At 47.9% G+C, this 19,975-nt stretch overlaps 1 protein-coding gene across 1 annotated transcript in view; it reads right to left on the reverse strand.

The window, feature by feature from the left end:
• Positions 1 to 19,975, reverse strand: part of LOC135902057 (cell adhesion molecule Dscam1-like) — a 177,872-nt gene that overhangs the window by 81,717 nt on the left and 76,180 nt on the right. The window contains exon 12 of the mRNA XM_070537959.1: positions 3,484 to 3,603. Within this exon, the coding sequence (XP_070394060.1) occupies positions 3,484 to 3,603 (120 nt within the window). The remainder of the gene's footprint in view (positions 1 to 3,483; positions 3,604 to 19,975) is intronic.

Below are 19,975 nucleotides of genomic sequence, written 5' to 3' on the forward strand. Positions count from 1 at the left end.
CGGTGCCTGTTTCGAAAACTTCTGTTCAATTCAGCTGTCCCTGTTTTCGTAATATAGTAAGTACAAATAGGGAAGAAAAAACAAACAAAGAAAGGCAGACTTCCAGGTTGCCTCCGGCTCTGAACTCGTTTACGGCAACAGGAACTTCTTATGCAGCAACCCCACCATGCTGTTCCTTACGCCTTAAATATTGAATATTTTGTGAACACTTATGTTTACAGTACATTCAGAAGAGATGTCCTTGCGTTTCTTTTCCTTTTCTAATCGTTATTTTTGTTTCTACCATTATGAGCATAACCATCATGTTAGAGAGGAGTAGCCGGCGCCACATATTGGAACCACGGCTACTTAAGTACACATAAAAAATTAACGCTGTCTACTGAAAAGCAACTTCGCCTTCGCGATGCGCGCAACGTCGTCTTCGTCGGCTACTGCATTGCTTTCCTACAGCCTCCGAAATACGTGCACACACAGCGCCATTCTCGGAGTCCGTGTGGCGCGCTATACCCTGCACGAGCAGCCAAGCGTCAATGTTTTGTGATAGCCGTGTGTCGTGATAGCTTCACAGTAGCCCAGGAGCGCGACCTCGATTCTCAGTGGCGCTGCTAGGCGAAGTCTTTGCTTCGATTTGTGGCGAGGGTGAAGCTGATGGTAAGGGATCGTCCTGACGACGATGCGATGATAGCGCAACGGAAAAGGACGGTCACAGCGGAGCCCAGTTTCGACCTTTTACCTACTCGTAGTATACTACCAGTAACAGGGTTGCACCCAGGTTTTCATTTTTGAATTAAGAGCCGCATTAGGTATGCAAGTGATAAACCCGGGATGGTGCGTCCAAAAGATAGAAGTTAGTAAGTTCGCTTGGTTTGAGAATATTCTTCCTCGCTAGAGTTGTAGAAGATACGCAGCTCGTCTTCCTTAGTGTAGTTTCTTGAGCGATGCTGAAAGTCTTGTGGCCTTAGGCAAACACCTTAGAATTTATAACATTTCGCATCACCATTAACACCTTCATGCAGAATTTCGGAGAATAGAAACAATAACGAACACACGTTGTGTCATGCCTTGATTAATAGTTTTATGTAGTTTACTAGTAATCTATTCCCTGTGTTGTGTACAAATATTGTTCAACGTGCGGCAACAAAAATGAGCTGATCACTCACGAAAACAACACCTCGCAATATTAGACTAACGTTCATATCTTTTTCGAGGCCGCGGCTGCGAGAACCTCCTTGGAGATTTGAGTTTAGTGCTAACTTCAGTTATTGCTTCTCTTTATTTTAGCTCATATATACACCCATGGCTGTTACTCGCTTGTAACCATGGCTGTTACGCACGCCGTCCTAATGATTTCCTTTTAATGCATCAGCATTCTTTGGCGCGTATCCCTGCAAAATCTGTCCGTAACGCGAAAAGTGTCACACCATTTGTCTGCAAAATAAATGCATAATTGGCTAAGCTAAGACATTTAATCGTTATAATAGTGCAAGTGGAGATTATTGGTAGCTTTAGAATCGATAAGGAAGGAATGGAAAATGAAAAAATAAAAACATTCACGCAGGAAGTCATCTGGGAGTTGCCCACGTATGCGTAAGCATTGTGCCACTTGCGCGTCTCCACGCAGCCCGGTGCCATTACCAATGTTACGAAATTTGATCAGACCAGTATAAACGACAGTGCTGAGGCAACACGAACTGCTGCGGACGGCGGCGCAATATGAATTGTTGAAGCAAGCAAACTACTGCAGCTGGCGGCACCAGGTGCGCTGACGACATTCCGATCGTTATAAGCCGGTCTCGCTCTTTAGCGCTTTATCCATCCGAGGCGAACCATTATCAACCGGGACCAATCGCACTCCGGCGGTGGTTGCGTATGGCGCGGCCGCGAGGGCCCTTTCTTGAAAGCGATCTGCGACGGGGACAGAGTGCGCCGAGTGCTGATAGCTTCGTGTGCGCTGTGTTCTCGTCGCTTAGTTCGCGTTGCAGCGAGAGGCAGCACGAAAGTGAATTCGCTCGCTGCTGCGGGCCCCATCTTGAAAGCGGTCGTCTTACATGATGAACGGAACGGATGGATGGACGGACGGACTTGCTTCCTCGTTGAGTGGCATAGAAATGCTTACGCATTTAAAATAAATAAAAGAACTGTTCTCGTCATGGCCATTTAAAAGTTTACTTTCCTTGAAAGCTTACTTTCTCACATGACTGGGGTACGTGCAACAAAGCCCGCTTTGGAATTGTGGTGTATAACAAATAATAGAATAGCTGATTGGTAGATGCCATACTAGTGTAATAGTTGATTATTGGTAGCATTCAAAAATAGAAAAAAAAATAAATTGGTGTCGTCGCCGCCGCCAATTCAAGGTCGCAACGAAAGAAGAAAAAAAAAGGGCATTATAGAGCTGTGGTGCGGCAAAAAAGTAAAAAAATAAAAACTGATATTGACGGCGTTTTGGCTCAGTTGGTACGATAAATCCGCAAAAGAAACGCATAATTGGCCAAGTTAACACATGTAATCATTATATGATATGATAGTAGATGATTGGTAGCGACGGCTAGACATACATAAGCTTGCTAAATAAGTAAGCAGAAGCGAAGTAGCAGCCTAGCCAAAGAACGCTTACACATTAGTAGACAACTCTCAGAATTTCTGTAGTATATTTTTTTATTCGTTTATATATTGCGATCTTGCAGCACAGTGTATTCTCCAGTTAGAGCGCATTCATTAGCTAGAGTGTAAGTCAGACGTCACTGTCTCCCCACGCGGGAAACAGAGCGGGTGGGGACGAGGAATGGGTGGTATAGGAGAATCTCAGCGGGCAGTTCTCGTTCTCGAGGTTTGTCAGTAGTCGCGACAGCCTTGAACTGTCGTGCTGCCTGTCGGAGTGAAAGCGTCGTAAGCATCCCTTGACTAGCGGGGAGTCGCAGACAACAGCCGCCTCAATTCGAAGTAACCAGACTATTTCGCAAACGTTGTCCGCTCGTCAGTGACCCGAACTAGTTACATGCACTCGACAAGCGTGAAAGATGCGGTGGATTCAAATGAAACCGTTGCTCATGAGTTAAGCGAGATCCCGAGCTCTTATAATAGGCTGCATGCGCTATCCGCTCAGCAACGACTGTTGACATGACAGGCAGTCAGGCTTGCCTCATATGCAATGTCAGAAACGTTGGAGTTCTGAGTAGCCTGTGCATGCCAGTAATATCGTACTGTCAGAATGCTAAAGTATAGTGACTAAGTAGCCCACACTAACGTTTATGCATAACAAATGTGACGACAGTTATTCAGGCAAAAGGGACCAGCAGCTGCAGGGGAATACATAATGATTTGAATGTGCTTAGCATGAATGCGCAGAGATATTGCTGCATGCGAAATGCTTCTCCCGTGCTGCACGTATTACGCATTTACTGCTCCGTGTGTAGCACAAGGGGGACTCTCGACTAACAGCGACAATGGCGGAGACACACGTAATGGTACGGAATCGCTCACCAATTCCTCTGTGCCAGGTGACCCTTGGTGTTGGATGGCCATCGGCGACGCAGTCCATGCTCGCGCTGTGGCCTTCCACGGCCGACGTTTCCGCCGGCTCTTTGATCCAATGCGGGGGGACTGCAACGAATAGAAACGGCCTATGTTTGCAACGTGCGCGAGACAACGAGAAAAAAGTAAGCGCAGAGACCATTTGTTGTTAGAAAATAATGAACGAAACCTTCTTCGCCTAGCCCACCGCGGTTTGGCGTCCGTCCGTCCTTCAGTCGGTCAGTATCTCGCTAGACATATTTGTGAATATATATAAACCGGCTTGCATGGTGCCGGGTATTGGCCAACAAAGTAGTGTCAGTGAGGTCAAATTTGTTGTGCGTGATCAAACAATATACCCCGTCATAATACCTGTAACTATAATGTCGCCTCATAATGTATATAAAGCATACAAACCCCTGAATGGAATAGTGCATGATTTTCAACGGCTTTTCTAAATGTCCTATATATACGTATTCGGCCTATGCCGCATTCTCTGGCCACCAGGCATGTGCCACTGAGTATGTGCCCATTCTTGGCAAATCCTTCGGAATGGGCATGTGCCATTGTGACACAAGGGGTATGAGAGCAGCATTCCGGGCAAGTTGGTAATCCATTGCTTAAATGATATTGCGCGACATAAAAAACGACACGGACGTGAAAGAAGACGACACAATAAGCGCAAACTTTCAACTAAGTTTATTGTGCCACTGCGTCATTTTATACATGGCATGCAACGTAGTTCGCGCATGCGCTTACAAGGAAATGAAGTGCGAAATCATGTAACATGGTTACGTGTCGTGTGATGCCGCGTCCAAGTAACGTAATTCTTTTTCTGTGAGAGCCAGAGACGGGAAGCTGACACAATCATCACCCAATTTTGCGATCATCTGCGCTTCAGATATCTCACGGATGAGCTGCGTGCTGCCACGGGAAACAATCGTACATTGATCCTCAAGAGGTTTGCACCCATGATCGCGACAGTGGATCGCCAAGAAACCGCCAGAGCAGTTTTTGACATTGTTGCTGTGCTCACGAAGCCGATCATTGAGGCAACGCCCAGTTTGTCCTATATATTTCTTGCCACATGAAAGCGGAAGGTTGTACACCACCCGGTGTACACACTCGACAAACTTTTTTCGGTGATGCTTTCTGCACTTATCGGAAGGGACGGCATTTGGATCCGTCAGCCTGCAAAGCCTGCCGAGCTTGTCGGGAGCAGAAAAAACAACTCTTACATTCGCTCTTGGGGCTCGTTAAGAGCTCGTTAAGAGCTCAGAAACTGTGATTGAATTTTTGAAGTCACATTCTGACCGCGGTCTTCAGGCGTTTTCCATTGATGTAAAGGATCTTTATTATTCATTGCCGCATAGAAGCGTACTGTCCTGTGTTGAGCAATGTATAGATAAGTACGGTGCTGTTTCCTTCCAGAATGAGGCCGACATGTCTTGCAGTCAATTTTTAGAACTTTTACAGATTTACCTTAATTCCACCTTTATCACTTGGGATAACCAATGTTTTTTGCAGAAGAGCGGAGTTTGTATTGGCTCTTGCATTGCTCCCATTCTTAGTGACTTGTTTTTATCCTGTTTAGACCATGACATTTCTTTACAAGTGCAAGGCACTGCAGTTTTTAAAACATTTAGATACGTTGATGGCTTTTTAATTTTCATTGACTGCTCTTCTGATGCCTTCATTCTGGAAGCTAAGAAAGCGTTAGAAACGTTTCAGAAGTGCTTAGCCCCCCTTCAAACTACTCATGAGATGCCGGTAGAAAGGTCTCTTCGTTTTCTTGATCTTCGCCTGAATTTTCAGGACAGCCACACGTGTTGGTCGTACGAGCCGCGAGCCAACAAACCACTTCTGCCGTATACGTCCGCACATTCTAAGCTTGTTAAGCAGGCCATTGTCAGTTTGTGCTTCAAGAATGCCCTTAGCAAGTCTTGCTACCATGTTGTGGACGTAAGCTTAGAAGCGCAAACTTCACGGTTGTCCTTGGCTGGATATCCTAGGGTGGTGCTAGTGTCTGTCGCGGAACGCATCTTAAGAGAAGCGCGATCCAGTACGCAAAAGTCAGTTGCCGATGCCCCTCCTGGCACACGCCCTAAAGTTAGTGTCATACCTTACATGCACCGGATATCCCATAACTTGAAAAAGATTGCCCAAAGAGCGAATGTAAGAGTTGTTTTCTGTGCTCCCGACAAGCTCGGCAGGCTTTGCAGGCTGACGGATCCAAATGCCGTCCCTTCCGATAAGTGCAGAAAGCATCACCGAAAAAAGTTTGTCGAGTGTGTACACCGGGTGGTGTACAACCTTCCGCTTTCATGTGGCAAGAAATATATAGGACAAACTGGGCGTTGCCTCAATGATCGGCTTCGTGAGCACAGCAACAATGTCAAAAACTGCTCTGGCGGTTTCTTGGCGATCCACTGTCGCGATCATGGGTGCAAACCTCTTGAGGATCAATGTACGATTGTTTCCCGTGGCAGCACGCAGCTCATCCGTGAGATATCTGAAGCGCAGATGATCGCAAAATTGGGTGATGATTGTGTCAGCTTCCCGTCTCTGGCTCTCACAGAAAAAGAATTACGTTACTTGGACGCGGCATCACACGACACGTAACCATGTTACATGATTTCGCACTTCATTTCCTTGTAAGCGCATGCGCGAACTACGTTGCATGCCATGTATAAAATGACGCAGTGGCACAATAAACTTAGTTGAAAGTTTGCGCTTATTGTGTCGTCTTCTTTCACGTCCGTGTCGTTTTTTATGTCGCGCAATATCATTTAAGAAGGGGTATAGACACCTTGAAAGTACTTATATATGTGTCGTACTCCACTCTGCTTACATTCCTGCTCACCATTCTTCATTTCACGAACATGAAACATCGTCTTCACCATTGTGCGATCACTGCGTCGACGTCTCACAGTGTGTATCCGTACGAACAGCTGCGTGTTTGCATTTCAGCATAGCTCGTGAGCGGTGTAGTGCATAGGCACAAACATTGCATGACATTAAAGTTGGGCCCTGTGTGGTGCGTACTGGCATGCACATCAGTATGTGCGACTGTGCGCTGCGTGTCCAGTGATTTGTGAGGTTCCATTGCTTCCAGAGGTGGTCCTACAGTGCGGTCAAAGATAATTCTTAATGGTAGCATTAGGATATAGCGTACAATTGCTCCGCAGGTGAGACTTAGTGAAGATATCGTAACGGAGACGTACTAAACTAGTAATTTTACGGCTATATAGGTTACGCGACGAAGAACGAGCTGGTCGCGTCAAGTCCAAGGACGAACCAAAAGACAATTCGGGTGAGCTGACGCGTTAAATTGATTGATTGATTGGTTGATTGATTGATTGACTGATTGATTGATTGATTGATTGATTGATTGATTGATTGATTGCGTTTAACGTCATAACGCAACACTGAGGTTACGAGGGATGTCGCAGTGCCATAGTGTAGGGCTCCTTTCTAGTTTTTGTGCCTGGAGTTCTTTAAAGCTCACTTAATACTCGATATACGAGGGCCTTTGTATTTTGCCCTTTTCAGAATGCAGTCTCCGCGGTCGGGAGTAGGAACATGCAACCAAACACCCACCGGGAATTGAAGCGTGCCCAGCAGCAGAACGCCATAGCCAACAATAAACCGCGGTGGTCATACAAGCGAAAGGGGAAGATGCACGAGGAAGCGTGACAAAGTGGCAAAAGATGGCGAAGTATGCACAGGGCAGTTCGTTGACACGAATATAGTGGTCCCCGTCCAGTACCTCTCTCCTGCGCTGCCATGCAACAGAGTAGGCGCATTCAGTATTTTTTTCTCAACCGCATATGCAAAAGGTGTGACGTCCGCAATAAAATTACATTGCGAACGACGTGGCCGACGTGCAGTGGGTGAGCAGGGGAGCATGCGTCCTGCAGTTAGTCAACCGCAATAGAAGTCTCACTAAAGCATCAACGGATGTCTGCAACAGTGCGCAATATTCCTGAATTATTTTTCCATAGTGCATTGGGTGCTTTATTAGCACACCACAACGTCAGTTTTTTTTTTACATTTATGGGAAAAGAAATTATGCAGATCCGAAGCACATCCTAGGGTCTACGTGAGGTTTTCGTGAAGCGGTTAAGTGATTTCCGCGTCCTTGGCGCAAAGGACGCTGGCGCGCGCTCACGCGCTCTCGCGCACCCGAGCTAAGCAAATGTGACACATGCGGCGATCACCACAAAGAGTCAGTTGGCATTGGCAACGATGCTGGTGCATGTGCGATTGTGGCCTATGAAGACGACGATAAACGATCATGGCCTAATCGATAAAGAAAACAACAACAACAACAACGATTGTGTCAGAATGAGTAGAACATCGCGCTGATGTTTGGGGGGACCAAGGTTCGTTCTTGCCACTGGACACGTAATCAATTTTTTTTATTGTGAGGTATTTCGCAAGACACCAGCACCCAGTAGCCATGGGTAGGAAAGGATAGAAGGGTTGGCTACAAAAATTTTAATATTTTCGCGCAACGCAGGTTTTCTTGAGGGTCAGGATGAGGCATGTGGCGAAGCTGTTACAAAGCAATGCCAGCCGCTACGCAGGTCGTGTCACTGTTACCAAAGCGTGGCGTCAGTGACACGTTTCGTTGAGTGCGCCTTGTTGGAAAATACTTCGTACATATAAACTAAAAAAAACAAGAACATTTATCTTTATTTCTTTATTATATTTATTTAAAAATCTCTAGTTTATTAGTTCTACGCTGGCATTGTCTATCGTTACTTATTTACGAGCGAGCAGAGACAGGGGAACCGAGGCGTCAAAGCTTTTGTTAGATATGAAACAACGGATAGCGAACCGCAAAAAATCACGGAAACAAATTTAAAACGAAACTGAAACAACACGCACACACTTTTGAAAGAAAACCGGGAAATGAAAGGGAAACGAAAATAGACTTAACGTGGGTGGGAACCGAGCCCACAATGTATGCAGGAGGCACGCTAGGCTTTACGACTTGATCGACGACTGTGGTTGTCTCTGCTAGAACAGCCGGATCCTGGCAGCCTTGACACCTTGATGTAGCGTGCGAAGGTTCATTCGCCGGTTTACTGCTTCCCATATTGCGTAATACTTGAGTTCTGTGATTTTGAAAGGCTACCCCACATCCGCCACCGCCGCCACCGTTAGTGGCGCTGGCTGACACTCCCATGGTTAGATTTATTGCACATACACATATACCCAGGAAAGAGGGCGAGGCCATGGCTGTGTGTATGTACGATGGCTGTACTGGTAAAACATTGTGTTCGTCATGCGGACGTTGTGGGTTCAGCTCCGACGGACGTCATGCTGTCTTATCGGGTGCTTTCATTTTCGTCTTTATTTATTAATTCTGAATTTCGATTAAGAAAAACGCGACTTTACGTACGCCATCCTTCAATTCATTGTTTGTTGGCAGTGTTTTGCCAAGTTTCACTACTCTGGCCATAGTACTGTGTGCACATTCGAGTGGCTACGAAGGCAGAGCCTCTTTTGATGGACACCGACCTTCGTCAAGCCTTTCCCGAGACTTTTATAGCCGGTTCCCCCAACATCACCCAGATGTCCATGCTAAAAAAAATGTGTGTGTTTTCGATACATCCACAGAGTAGACGCCATTCGGTTCCTGGGTATGTTCATCGAATGTAACGGCAGTAACAATGCGACGCTCAACAAGCTCACAGCCAATACTGAGAACATGATCAGACTCATCAACAGAGTCTCGAATAGGCGGAGAGGCCTTCAGGAAGACAACCTCCTCAGGTTATTCCATGCCTTCCTTATGAGTCATACAGTTTATGTGGCAGCCATGCACAATTGGTAAAACTCCGAGAGGAAAGAAATTGAACATGCTGCTCAGAAACAGTATCAAAAAGTACTAGGTATTTCGTTACGGGCGAGCACGGACCTGCTTATGCAACTAAGAGTGCACAACACATTGGGCGAGATAATCGAGGCCCAGGAGTCAGCCAAGCTGGCCCGTTTATCCTGTAGCCCGGCTGGAAAGAAGATCCTGTCGGATCTTGGGATCAACCGTATCCTGATGGAAGAGTGGAAATACCAAATCTAAGAAGATCAAAGGAACAACATACGAGTCGCACCGTTTCCCCGTAGTGTTCATCCTTAACACAACGTAGCAGACGCAGGGCAAGAACCCTCGCCCTCTTCAAGGTTACCAATACGATCCCTGCCGGACGCAGCCCAATATGGAGAGTCATTCAACTTCGCCATTGCCCTAGTTGATCACAATGAACAGATAGTGAATGTGGCTTCCCTGAAGTGCTCAACACCGTCCAGAGCGTAGCAGGTCGCAGTTGCTATAACACCCTAGATAACAGCAGATCGCAAATCTTCACTGACTCGAGATCGGTGGCCAGGGCTTTCGCTTCAGGTTCCATCGATGAGGAGGCTCACAAGATTCTCAAGAACAAGATAATCTCTCCGCACACCATCACATCGTTTCCGGCGCACCTTGGCCCCAGCTTGACTCCTTTCCCAATCTCAATGACATCGCCCGCTCCCAAGCGCGTGCACTAACCCACCGTACAATAGCATGATCGAGCTCAGACTCCAGGGTTCTCGAGTATCGGGAAACCTTTACTACTTTCAACGAAATCACTAAGCACAATCACTTGGGTAGGAGGACTTATCCTCCCCCTCACAGCAAACTTGCTAGACCTCTGTTGACTGGCTAGACCTCTGTTGTACACTTTACGCGTGCTTTAGACTAAGTCTTATCCAAACCTGGCCCTTTTCCATACGATCACTCCCGAGGCTTTTACCTCTACTTGCACCGACTGTGAGGCTGTCATCAATCTCCCACACATGCTCTGGCGATGCCCCTCGTTACAGGGACCCAATCGCATCACGGCAGGAGAATGGAGCTCTGCCATCCAGAGCTCAGAACTTTCACGTAAAACTTGGGCTGTCCAGAGAGCCCACGATACGGCGGTTAGGCTCGGCCAACCAGTCCCCACGTGGGAGCGGCCCGCAGGTTTGCCCTAGGGCAAAGCTTCTCAAGACCCTGTAAATAAAGTTATTTGTCTGTCTGCCTGTGCTTTCGATTAGCCCAACAGGAAATACGCACTGCTAATCCTTGCTTCCTAATCTGCCCATCGTAAGTACTAAGGAATTCTCGCTCCCAATTTAATTTTGCTCTCCCGATGGGTGCGTTTTTCTATAGGTGCTTTAATTTGTGCAGAAATAGGCTCATGATACGCTTTATTTTCTACCGTTTTATTCCTAAGATTGGCGCTCTCTGACTAAATGAGAATTATGGAAAATTGTGTTCGCAGACGCTGTACTGCTGTTTTGCGTTTTTTCTGGAAACGTGGAGAGTCCCATTCAGTAAAAACGAGTTGGCTATTGACTCGATAAATGTACGGCGAAATTTTCTGCAATTATAAAAAATACACATAGCAGGAAAGGAAAGACTCGTTCATCTTTAACAAAAACTTTTTTTTGTTGTTGTTGCAACACAAGAAGCGCCGGTCTTAATGCCAACTTGTTCAATTGCGCAATGCTCTTAAGAGATTTGTTGCAAGATTTTCTTTCTGGCACCACCCTCTAGGCAGTAGCGCGTGTTATAAAAAGGGGCGAAAATAAAACAAGACAAAACAGCGGAATATAGAAAAATGAAGAGAGCGCCAGCGGACAACCAAGCTGAACGGTCCCCCTCACGTCTTGTGTGCGCTTATCTCAACTCTGGGATCGCAGGGAGCTGCAAATCCTGGCTCGACAAAAGGAGTGCTGCTGCTTCTGCGCAGGACCGGTGGGGGATACAGTTTGTCTTAAAATTACAAGATTTATTCGCTCGGGGTTGTGTGTATCTCTCGCGATGTGTGGACAGAGGGGAGAGTTTGAAACGAACAAAATTAAGAGAGAGCGACAGCAAAATCTTGCAATGGAGACAGCGAGAAGTATCTTGCTGATAGAGAGAAATATACTGTGTGCCGGGTGAAGCATGGCAAATAGGGTCGGCTGGAGTGTTTCCTACCTACTGCTTGGAGTTTTTCACTTTTAGCCGAAGTGTTAAGCGTGATATTGGCAGGCCGGAACAAACTGATGATGCCGGCGTCCTTGTATAACCAGAGACGCAAGAAATAAGGAACGAGGGACCTTCCTGATAGCTCGCACATAACACAAAAATAAAGGAAGGAAAGAAAAAGAAATGAAAGAAGAGAAAAGTTGTGTAGCCAAAACAAAGCAATAGAGAGACAAATAAGCGAGAGCATGTAGTGTAAGGGTGCCCTCGATGTAATAGGCTGCAACCGAAATAACTCTACGAATCGAACTCGGAAAGTAAAAATTAATTTCGACCAGTGCCACAATTGTATGGGCACAAACGTGCTCACACAGAGGAGCATTATTTCCTGGCCTTTCGCCTTTGCAAGCCTTGCGAAAAACTCGGACAACTTAGCGCAAGCACTTTTTTTTTTCTTTGTCGCGGCGTTCGTTTCCAAGATTGCAAGGGTTTGCAAGTTTCGTTTATGTGTCGCGTGTTTTAAGGTTGAAGTACACGAGCAAGGAATGTTTACTTTGCAAGTTTCCTTTCAAACTGGTCGAGAAGGAAATACATCAGAAAGGAAAAAAAGAAGGAAATGTCGGAACTGTAGCAGCACGGGAAAATACTCCACTGTACCGATAAGAATCTCACTCCGAGAACAGATGGAGCTAGTCCAGAGTTTCTATGCCACTTATGTCGAGTTCCGTTGTGGATTTCGTAAAAAAAAAAGAAAAGTACTTGTGTATACTTTCTATTAGATCTCGGTGACGGAAATCTTGCTCAGCCTCACGCCCATACACTTTGAGATTGAAAGCGCTACTCCACGAAATTCAGTTTTCATTTTATTTTATTGTTGCTAGCGCATTCTGATTGCTTGCGAATACTCCTTAGAAGGCTTGTTACCGAAAAAAAAGAAAAAAAAAAAGAACGAAAGGAAGCCACAGAAATGCAACCTGTAAGTAGGTTGATACAATTTCTAACATTTTTTCTCCCGCTTTCATCTTTGAGTCAACGAAGAAACTAATTTTGCGGAGCACCACCCTTGCCGCGTAGCGGCAGTTGCACCGCGCTTGTTTTTCCTTTCGAAGAACGTGACGCAGAGGCGCGTCATAAACAATTCAGCTAGATTTCATCGCTCTCATTTCGGGTCATCAAGAAACGGCGTAACTCTTACTTGGGGGGCCGCGGAACACGCGTCATTCCCTCAAACGCCACGCGTCAGCAGAAGCCTGAGCCTCCAAGAGAGAAACAAATAAACGAATAGAAAAAAAAGAAAGGATAACTCGGCTCTGCGCAGCTGACAGCTCCTCGTGCAGAGCCTTGCTTCACGGCGAGCAAGGCAAGCACAGCGACGAACCCCCGTTGTCGAGGCAGCGAGGGGTGGTGCGAGCGAAGTGCGATCTCGAAGAAACAAAGAAAAAAAAAATCAAAACAGACATAACTCATTGCAAGCTTGCGTAAGGAACGCGTCGATGGCGGTCGTTACGCAGCGTCAGCCGCATCACAGCCGAGAGGGGGAGAGAGAAACAGCAACAAAAAGGAAAGAGCAGGACAGGGGAATGGACAGGAAGAGGGGAAAAAAAAGGGGGGGGGTAGCGGTCCACGGTTTCCTGTCGTGAAGAGGGGAAAAAAAAAGGGGGGGGAAGCGGTCCACGGTTTCCTGTCGTTCCGTTGTTTCAGGATTCGCGCGCGCGCGCGCGCGTTACGCGATGCGAGCGCATCCACCTGCTTTGCTAGTCAGTCGGGCTCGTTAAGCAGAATGTCAACTAATGGAGCGACGCCAATGTCGCCCTAATTGAGTGGCGCTCGCTTCGACGGCGCAACCGGCGACGTGATGGCGAGTATGGCTTAATGAAACTTCGGCGGCGGCGCGCTCGGGCGTGGCCGTCGGCCATCGTGCACGCGAGGTTAGGCCCGGGGTTTTTCCCCGAGGTTAATCCGTTCGAAATTAACGCTTCGCCAAAGCCTGGGCGCTCGCGCGCTCCTCTTCGACGGCGTCGTTCTTCGATGATGACTCGAGCAAGCGTTTGCGGCGCTTCCGAAGGTTCACAGCTCTGAATGGCGCACGCATCAAAGGCCGCGGACGCTCTGCGACATGCGGCAGCTCGAAACTCTTCGCCGGTTCCTGGATGTAATTGCTCTCCTCGGAGGAAGCGCCGCGACGTCGGCGTTGTCGCAATTCCGAAGGCGCGTGTGGCGGCGAGCGCTTCGGGAGGCGGGCAATTACGGAGACGCGGTGTCCCTCTTCTCCCGGGTCTTCCCGCGCTTCCTCTTTGGCTCCGGCGCGGAAATCGCGTAAGCCGGTGAGAGGCGGGAACACAGAAGGAGTTGATGAGATGGAATGGTGGCGGCGGTGCGTTGTGGGTGTCGCGAGGCTCGCCATCTAGCGGCATACTTGGCGTCGTCTCTGTGCGATACTGAGTGTTCGCTTTTATGAAATCATAAAAAAGCAAAAAATATATATATATATATATCACAAGTTGTAAAAAAGAAACCTAGCTCGAAAAAAAGGTAATGGTGCGAATCTTGGACGAAATGGATGTCGAGGTGTGCTTATTAGAACAAAATGATTGAACTCAAATTTTGAATTTGGGGTGAATATTAAACGGGCCAACTCAACGTGGCCGTCAAGATGGTATCAAATCGCCCGTGGTTTAATTACCATGTTAGTACGCCGCTGGAGACTGGTATCGTGAGTCCGCTGCTGCTAGAACATGACTTATTATATCTCAGTATATGTGGGGTGTATATTTACGTGGTTTGTGGCCTAACAATGAATTGAGTGTCCTTCGAATCTGGGGAGCTTCCTGTATGGCGAGTTGACTAGAACAGAAGATACCTCGTGCACATTGCTATAGCTATGCACTGCGTCAGGTATAATTCGAGGTGGGTACTGCTCATACGAAAACGTTGGAGGACGCTTCGTTCACCTTTAAGAGTGAAACGCGATAGTATTCAAATATCCCTGACTGCTTCTCACGCTTCCCGGCAACTGCAGCTTATGTAATCGTATTGTTTACCGGGAAACGCTGGCGGCGAATTCTATGCTTGGTGTATGCACGTAACTTCAGAGAGGTGCCACCACCCTAGGTTCACGCAAGAATGGCAGCTGCTGCGAGCGACCATATCGCTGACGTCACTCTGCCAGACTTTTTTGAGTTTTCACGTAACGGAGTTATGTTTTCTCGCACTTCAAAATTACAAGCCGATGATATCATGTCTGTAGGTTGTGTGTAAGTTATACTTTACGATTTTTCTACGAATTTTACATTGACAAATTCAATTAGTTCACTAACTTCATTGGGCCACATGAAGTGCCTGTGTATGCGTGGTTCGAAATTCTTTTTTTGTGAAACGACGTCCGACGCCGGATTTTCTGCGACATGGGGCCCTTAACGCTTTTGCGTTAGATGAACTAGAAAAGCTGAAGCAACGGTGCCACCAGTCTGAGGGGAGAATATGTTGAATAAATGTGTACTTTCGAAACCTTTGACTCTATTCTTTATGTGCAAAACCAGGAACTTCTCAGCACCCCCTCGTATATAGAGAGCTTCGTTGTCATCGATGCACGAGTCACTTGTATTAGCATATACCTGTGAATAGTTTACCACAGAATCGGTTATCCCGAGGTAATACGCATACATTCCTCCCGCGGGAACCACGTCATCGCCGCGCATGGCGACACCAGTCCTGCTCGCTTCAGGCCGAACGGGTCGCAGTTTCTAATTCGTTTACCCTCTTCCCGGGAAGCCAGTGGGGTTACAGGCTTTGGCTACGGCCATTATCCTGGCGGTCTTCTTGAGGGTGGTCGTCGATATCGAGAGACGGCCCAGCCTATGGTAACATATGTGCCTATACAATATAAATATAGAAGGGCGGTTCGCCATTTTAACTGTCTTGGATCGGCGTAGCTTCAGATATTTCGCGCTCTCCGCTTGTAGAAGATCACGCCTTAAAATGATAGAAGCATACGTTGGTGTACACCCTTAATGTACACAAATGTACACAAATGCATGAACACGTCGAAACGCTGTGAAATAAACTGCGACACAAAGGTACACGTCATGCTTTCTATGCGTGTCATATATCACCCGTATTCTTAAATGCATCTTGAAGTCCATGCGTGACTTGATCTAACTGACGCCTGTTGAGAACGCGACAATGTTGACGCCTGTCGAGAACGCGCCGACGGTAACGCAATGAGCGTTCTGGGCAACTTCACGCCAGGCGTCATTTAGATCAAGTCAAGCATGGGCTTCGAGTTAAGATGCCTTTCTGAATACGGGGCAGTCAGTCCCATAGGAAAATGCTTGAGTACGCGCACACATCGAACGCATGAGTAATCTTGACCCTTTCGGCTCTTCTTTGCTCCAGCGAGCTCGCACCTTGGAACGACTGAAACGCTTATTTGCGTTCACAAGCGCACGAACGTGTCTTAGCGTTTGCATGGATTGACGCGGCTTCAGGCAGCGTGTGCTAACATATATCCTCCCCTTGCTCGTGCGTCAACCCACGGAGGCATCGCATTGATTTTGCAAACGCATGAGAATGTCTCCAGAGAAGCGAGCGACGCGGAGCCCGTTTGGCCGCAAAAACGGCGAAGTCGACATTTTTTTCACGCTCCTCTCGACAGTGGTGCGGGGCATCGTTCTGCCTCGCATTGTTGACGTGAACGTTGAGCACACGCACACTAGCGCTCCTCTTGAGCAAGTGTGTGCGCGGACGGAAAATAACTAGGCCAGGTGAACTTCGCACCGCTAACCCCCTTCGTACGTTATAGTGTACTTAAAGGGATACAGAATAAAACTCTAAAAATATAGAGAAAGCCCCACAATTGCATTCCTAAGACACGATTGCTATAGTGTATAGTCATTATTCGGGTTACTCTTGAGCGGATGGCTTTATTTTTGACTCTCTATGAGCGGCCACCGCGTCACTCGCAAAGCGCTCCCGACAACAAGCCGGCGGATCTGACGTCACACCTACCCTCAGCAGCCGCGGAGAGAGCTGGCCGGCTGCGCAGTTTTGTTTTCCTCGCGCTGCGCAGTGCAAAATGCAAAGTTCTAGTGAGAGCGATAGCATGAGCGGAACTTATGACCCCGACTTGGATGAGCGGCCTACTGAACGACCACGAACGATAAAGGCGTATGCCTACGATCCGTCCGCGTCGTCAAGCGAAATTGACGACGACCCGCCGCAGCAGTCCCCTTCCGCAGTGCCGAGAGAGTCTGGACCAGCAAAGTGGTGTTTACACTGTGCATTCCATGTACACGCGTTCGCCTCGAGAGATCAGCGGCGGCATCATAGGTGAAAACCAGATATAAACGCGGTTCCTGCGGCTCGGATCGAAGCTCGCACCTGTCACGAATGAGTTTGCGAGACCAGAGGCGCACGCCTCATTGACAGTGTTGCATCCGTGGCGGTGCGCCCAGCGTGATTCATTCACGCAAACGCTTTGCCATGTTTGGCTTCAACAGAGCGAGGACGCTTATGCCTCAGGCTATGCAATGTCAGGCGACGTAAGGAATTTACTCTGCGTTCTGCGCAAAGCGGCTTGCTCAGCTCGTTTGGATGGGCAGTTGCTAGCGCGTAAAACATGAAAGCCACCAATGCACAATATAGGTGTCGTGAGTACACACTGTACCAAAAAAAAAAAGAACGTAGAAATCGTTGAAGATATTGACGCGTGTAGACCTCCCTGTACCTACGCCATCGGAGCAGGTGTGGCCGGCGGCGTGAGCATAACAGTCGGCTGCCGACTCTCGCGCGGCAGTTGCTTGATGCGCGCAAGTAGCTGTTTTGAGAATAGATGCGATGAAGCAACGGGTGTGGATTGAAGGCAGGCATGTGCAGTGACTGAAATGCGCCTCTGTAAGCAGGGAACGTCTTGTTATTCACGGAGTGAAGGAGTACATGCGCAGCGGTTTTGGCGTCCCGTTGTTTCATCGTAGCCGAGCACTCCTTCCCTTGGTGCACACGAGATGGCGCCACCAGTCTCATGTCGGCGATTTTTTTTTCGTCAGCCGTCGCTTCATACGATGCGGATTTCGTTTCATTCTGGCAGAATTGGCCAAACATCTGGCTCAGAACGTCGTACAAACGACAAATTACTGTCAAACGCACATGTGCGCAAAACTACAGCGTGAACAAGTACGCGAGAAAAAGACTACCGCTGCCTGCCGTTTTCACATGCGCACAGCAGACCCTCGGCATTTTGCGGCGCTGACACGGCTGCTCCACACATCAAACCACAAATCCACGAGATGAAAGACGAGATTTTAGAACAGATCACACGAAGAAGCAGTACGAATAGGGCGGTCGAACAAAGAAAGCGCGTTGCTGCAAACGTCAACTCGCCCCTTCGCGCGCTCAGTGTGGACGATCGCTCGCAATGGGCCTCGAGGTGGGTAAGCGTGACGTGATATCCGGTTTTGCCAGAGCTTTCGGAGGAGGCCGGTAGGTGCTGTGATTTGAGAAATATTCCTTAAAATAATTACTTTTCGCTCACTTCTCCTCAGAAAGAGTGTTGTTTTGGTCGCTCTCGGTGCGACAGCTATCACTGGATACAGAAATCTCGGCGACAAATTTTTTATTCACTATCCCTTTAAAATGTGATGTCTCGACAGGTGCGCGCGCCTGCGTAATGGTCTACCTTAACGGCCGATCCGACCGTTCACCTCCCTCTCGTATCGTCCTTTCCTACTCTTCCCCGTCGGTTAGCCTTCGCGCTTGCTTTACGGTGGTGGGGGAAAGTACCATCTGGGCGGTGCCTCACGACGGAAGTCGGAGGCATAGAGTTTCCTACAAAAATTACTAGAGGGAACTCTGGCGCTGCAGTCGTTGTCCTACCATGGGAATGATGGGAAGTACATGGATTTGTCTGATCTTCGTGCTTGTGGATTCAGACGTTTTTGTGGCTTTGTATATTACGCTATATAAATCTTATTGTCGTATATTTCAGCGCGATCTATATTCTTTGAAGTGCAGAAGACGCCGGGAACGCGTACAACTGCTAATAATTGCAACGATTGAGCTTGTCTATGTGCCCAAATCGAAACGCGCCAAGCGCCTCAAGGCATTGGCATGCCCGCGATAAATTCATAAGAGCGTTTCATTCGCTTGTCGATACATGCATCCGTGGCTTAATGGTTTCAATATCAGGCTTCTCTACATGAGACCCTGTCTTCGAATCCTGCCGTCGGGCAATTTTAATGATGTTTGCTTAATTATTTATTACGCAATACACTGTTGAAAATGACGGAAGCCAAAAGGACGAAGTTTAGGCAAATCCATGTACTTACCATAATTCCCATGCTGGGACAAGCGCTCCCATTGTAGCTCACGTAGACACTAGCGCCAGAGTTCCTTCTAGTAATTTTGTTCGGAAGAACACTGACAGACGCGCGATAACCTGAGAGACGCAGCGTCTACCGTTTCTCCACCGGAACGGCAGCGGCGTGCACTCACACGCACGCGTGACGCAAGAAGTCGCACCCTCTGGGTAGCGTCGCATCGCGGCAGCTCACTGAACTAAGCTGCACCAATACAGTGCGTTGAAGCCGCAAACGTTCTCGGTATTTAGCTTTTATGCGAAGCATATTACTAGAGCTCAACCCAGCTCCTCAGGCGCGGCGGTGTCGCCTTCAATACCACGTGACACCATGACGTCACGACAGAGGAGAAACGGGGCTCCAACTCGCGCCATCGCCCGCGGCGTCGCCCCCCGCATCGGATGCGGTGAGCGTCGAGCAACGCAGCGTTCGGCGCGACAACGAAATGTGCGCCTGAGCAAGCGCCGCATGCCTGAGCCGACGTCGACGACACCGGCTTTTCTGCGACACGAGCTCCTTAACGCTGTCGCGTTAAAATAAAGGCTAGTATGCTTCGCATCCTGGGCTTAACCTTAGCTAAGCCACAGCCATATTTTTTAGAAACGCTCATAAAGGGACTTTATACCCCAGTTTGCTAACTCCATCTGTCTGCCCCCTTGTTGCTTTTGGATATAATCCTATGAAAAAAGTCCGTGACTGATAGTGGGATCGAACCTCTGTTCTTCAGCCCAGCAGCCCATTACTCTAACCATTAGACCACGATCGTACGCACGCTTCTGTCGAGCCTAAGCTACTCTTTGAAACTTCTGGCGCGTGCGTCCGGGGCCGATTTTTCGACTCGTTTCTTAGTAACAGCTAGCGCTTTGAAAAGCTGAGTTAGACTGCACTATTTTCGGGATCGGCCCATAATTTTCATCAGACCGATACCTACGAAGTGGGTGTCGTCCGCTCCTAATGCTGTTGCATTAAACCATTGCGGAAAGGTTTCTGATCCAAACTGGGCTACCATAGATGCCGGGGCTCCTGAGTGTCACGCGAAAAGGGTGAATAGTCAGATTTACGTTTGCATGTGCAACGACAATGAATGGCGTATTACCTACGCAAA

This window comes from Dermacentor albipictus, chromosome 4 (assembly GCF_038994185.2).
Source record: "Dermacentor albipictus isolate Rhodes 1998 colony chromosome 4, USDA_Dalb.pri_finalv2, whole genome shotgun sequence".
Taxonomy (NCBI): Eukaryota; Metazoa; Arthropoda; class Arachnida; order Ixodida; family Ixodidae; genus Dermacentor; species Dermacentor albipictus.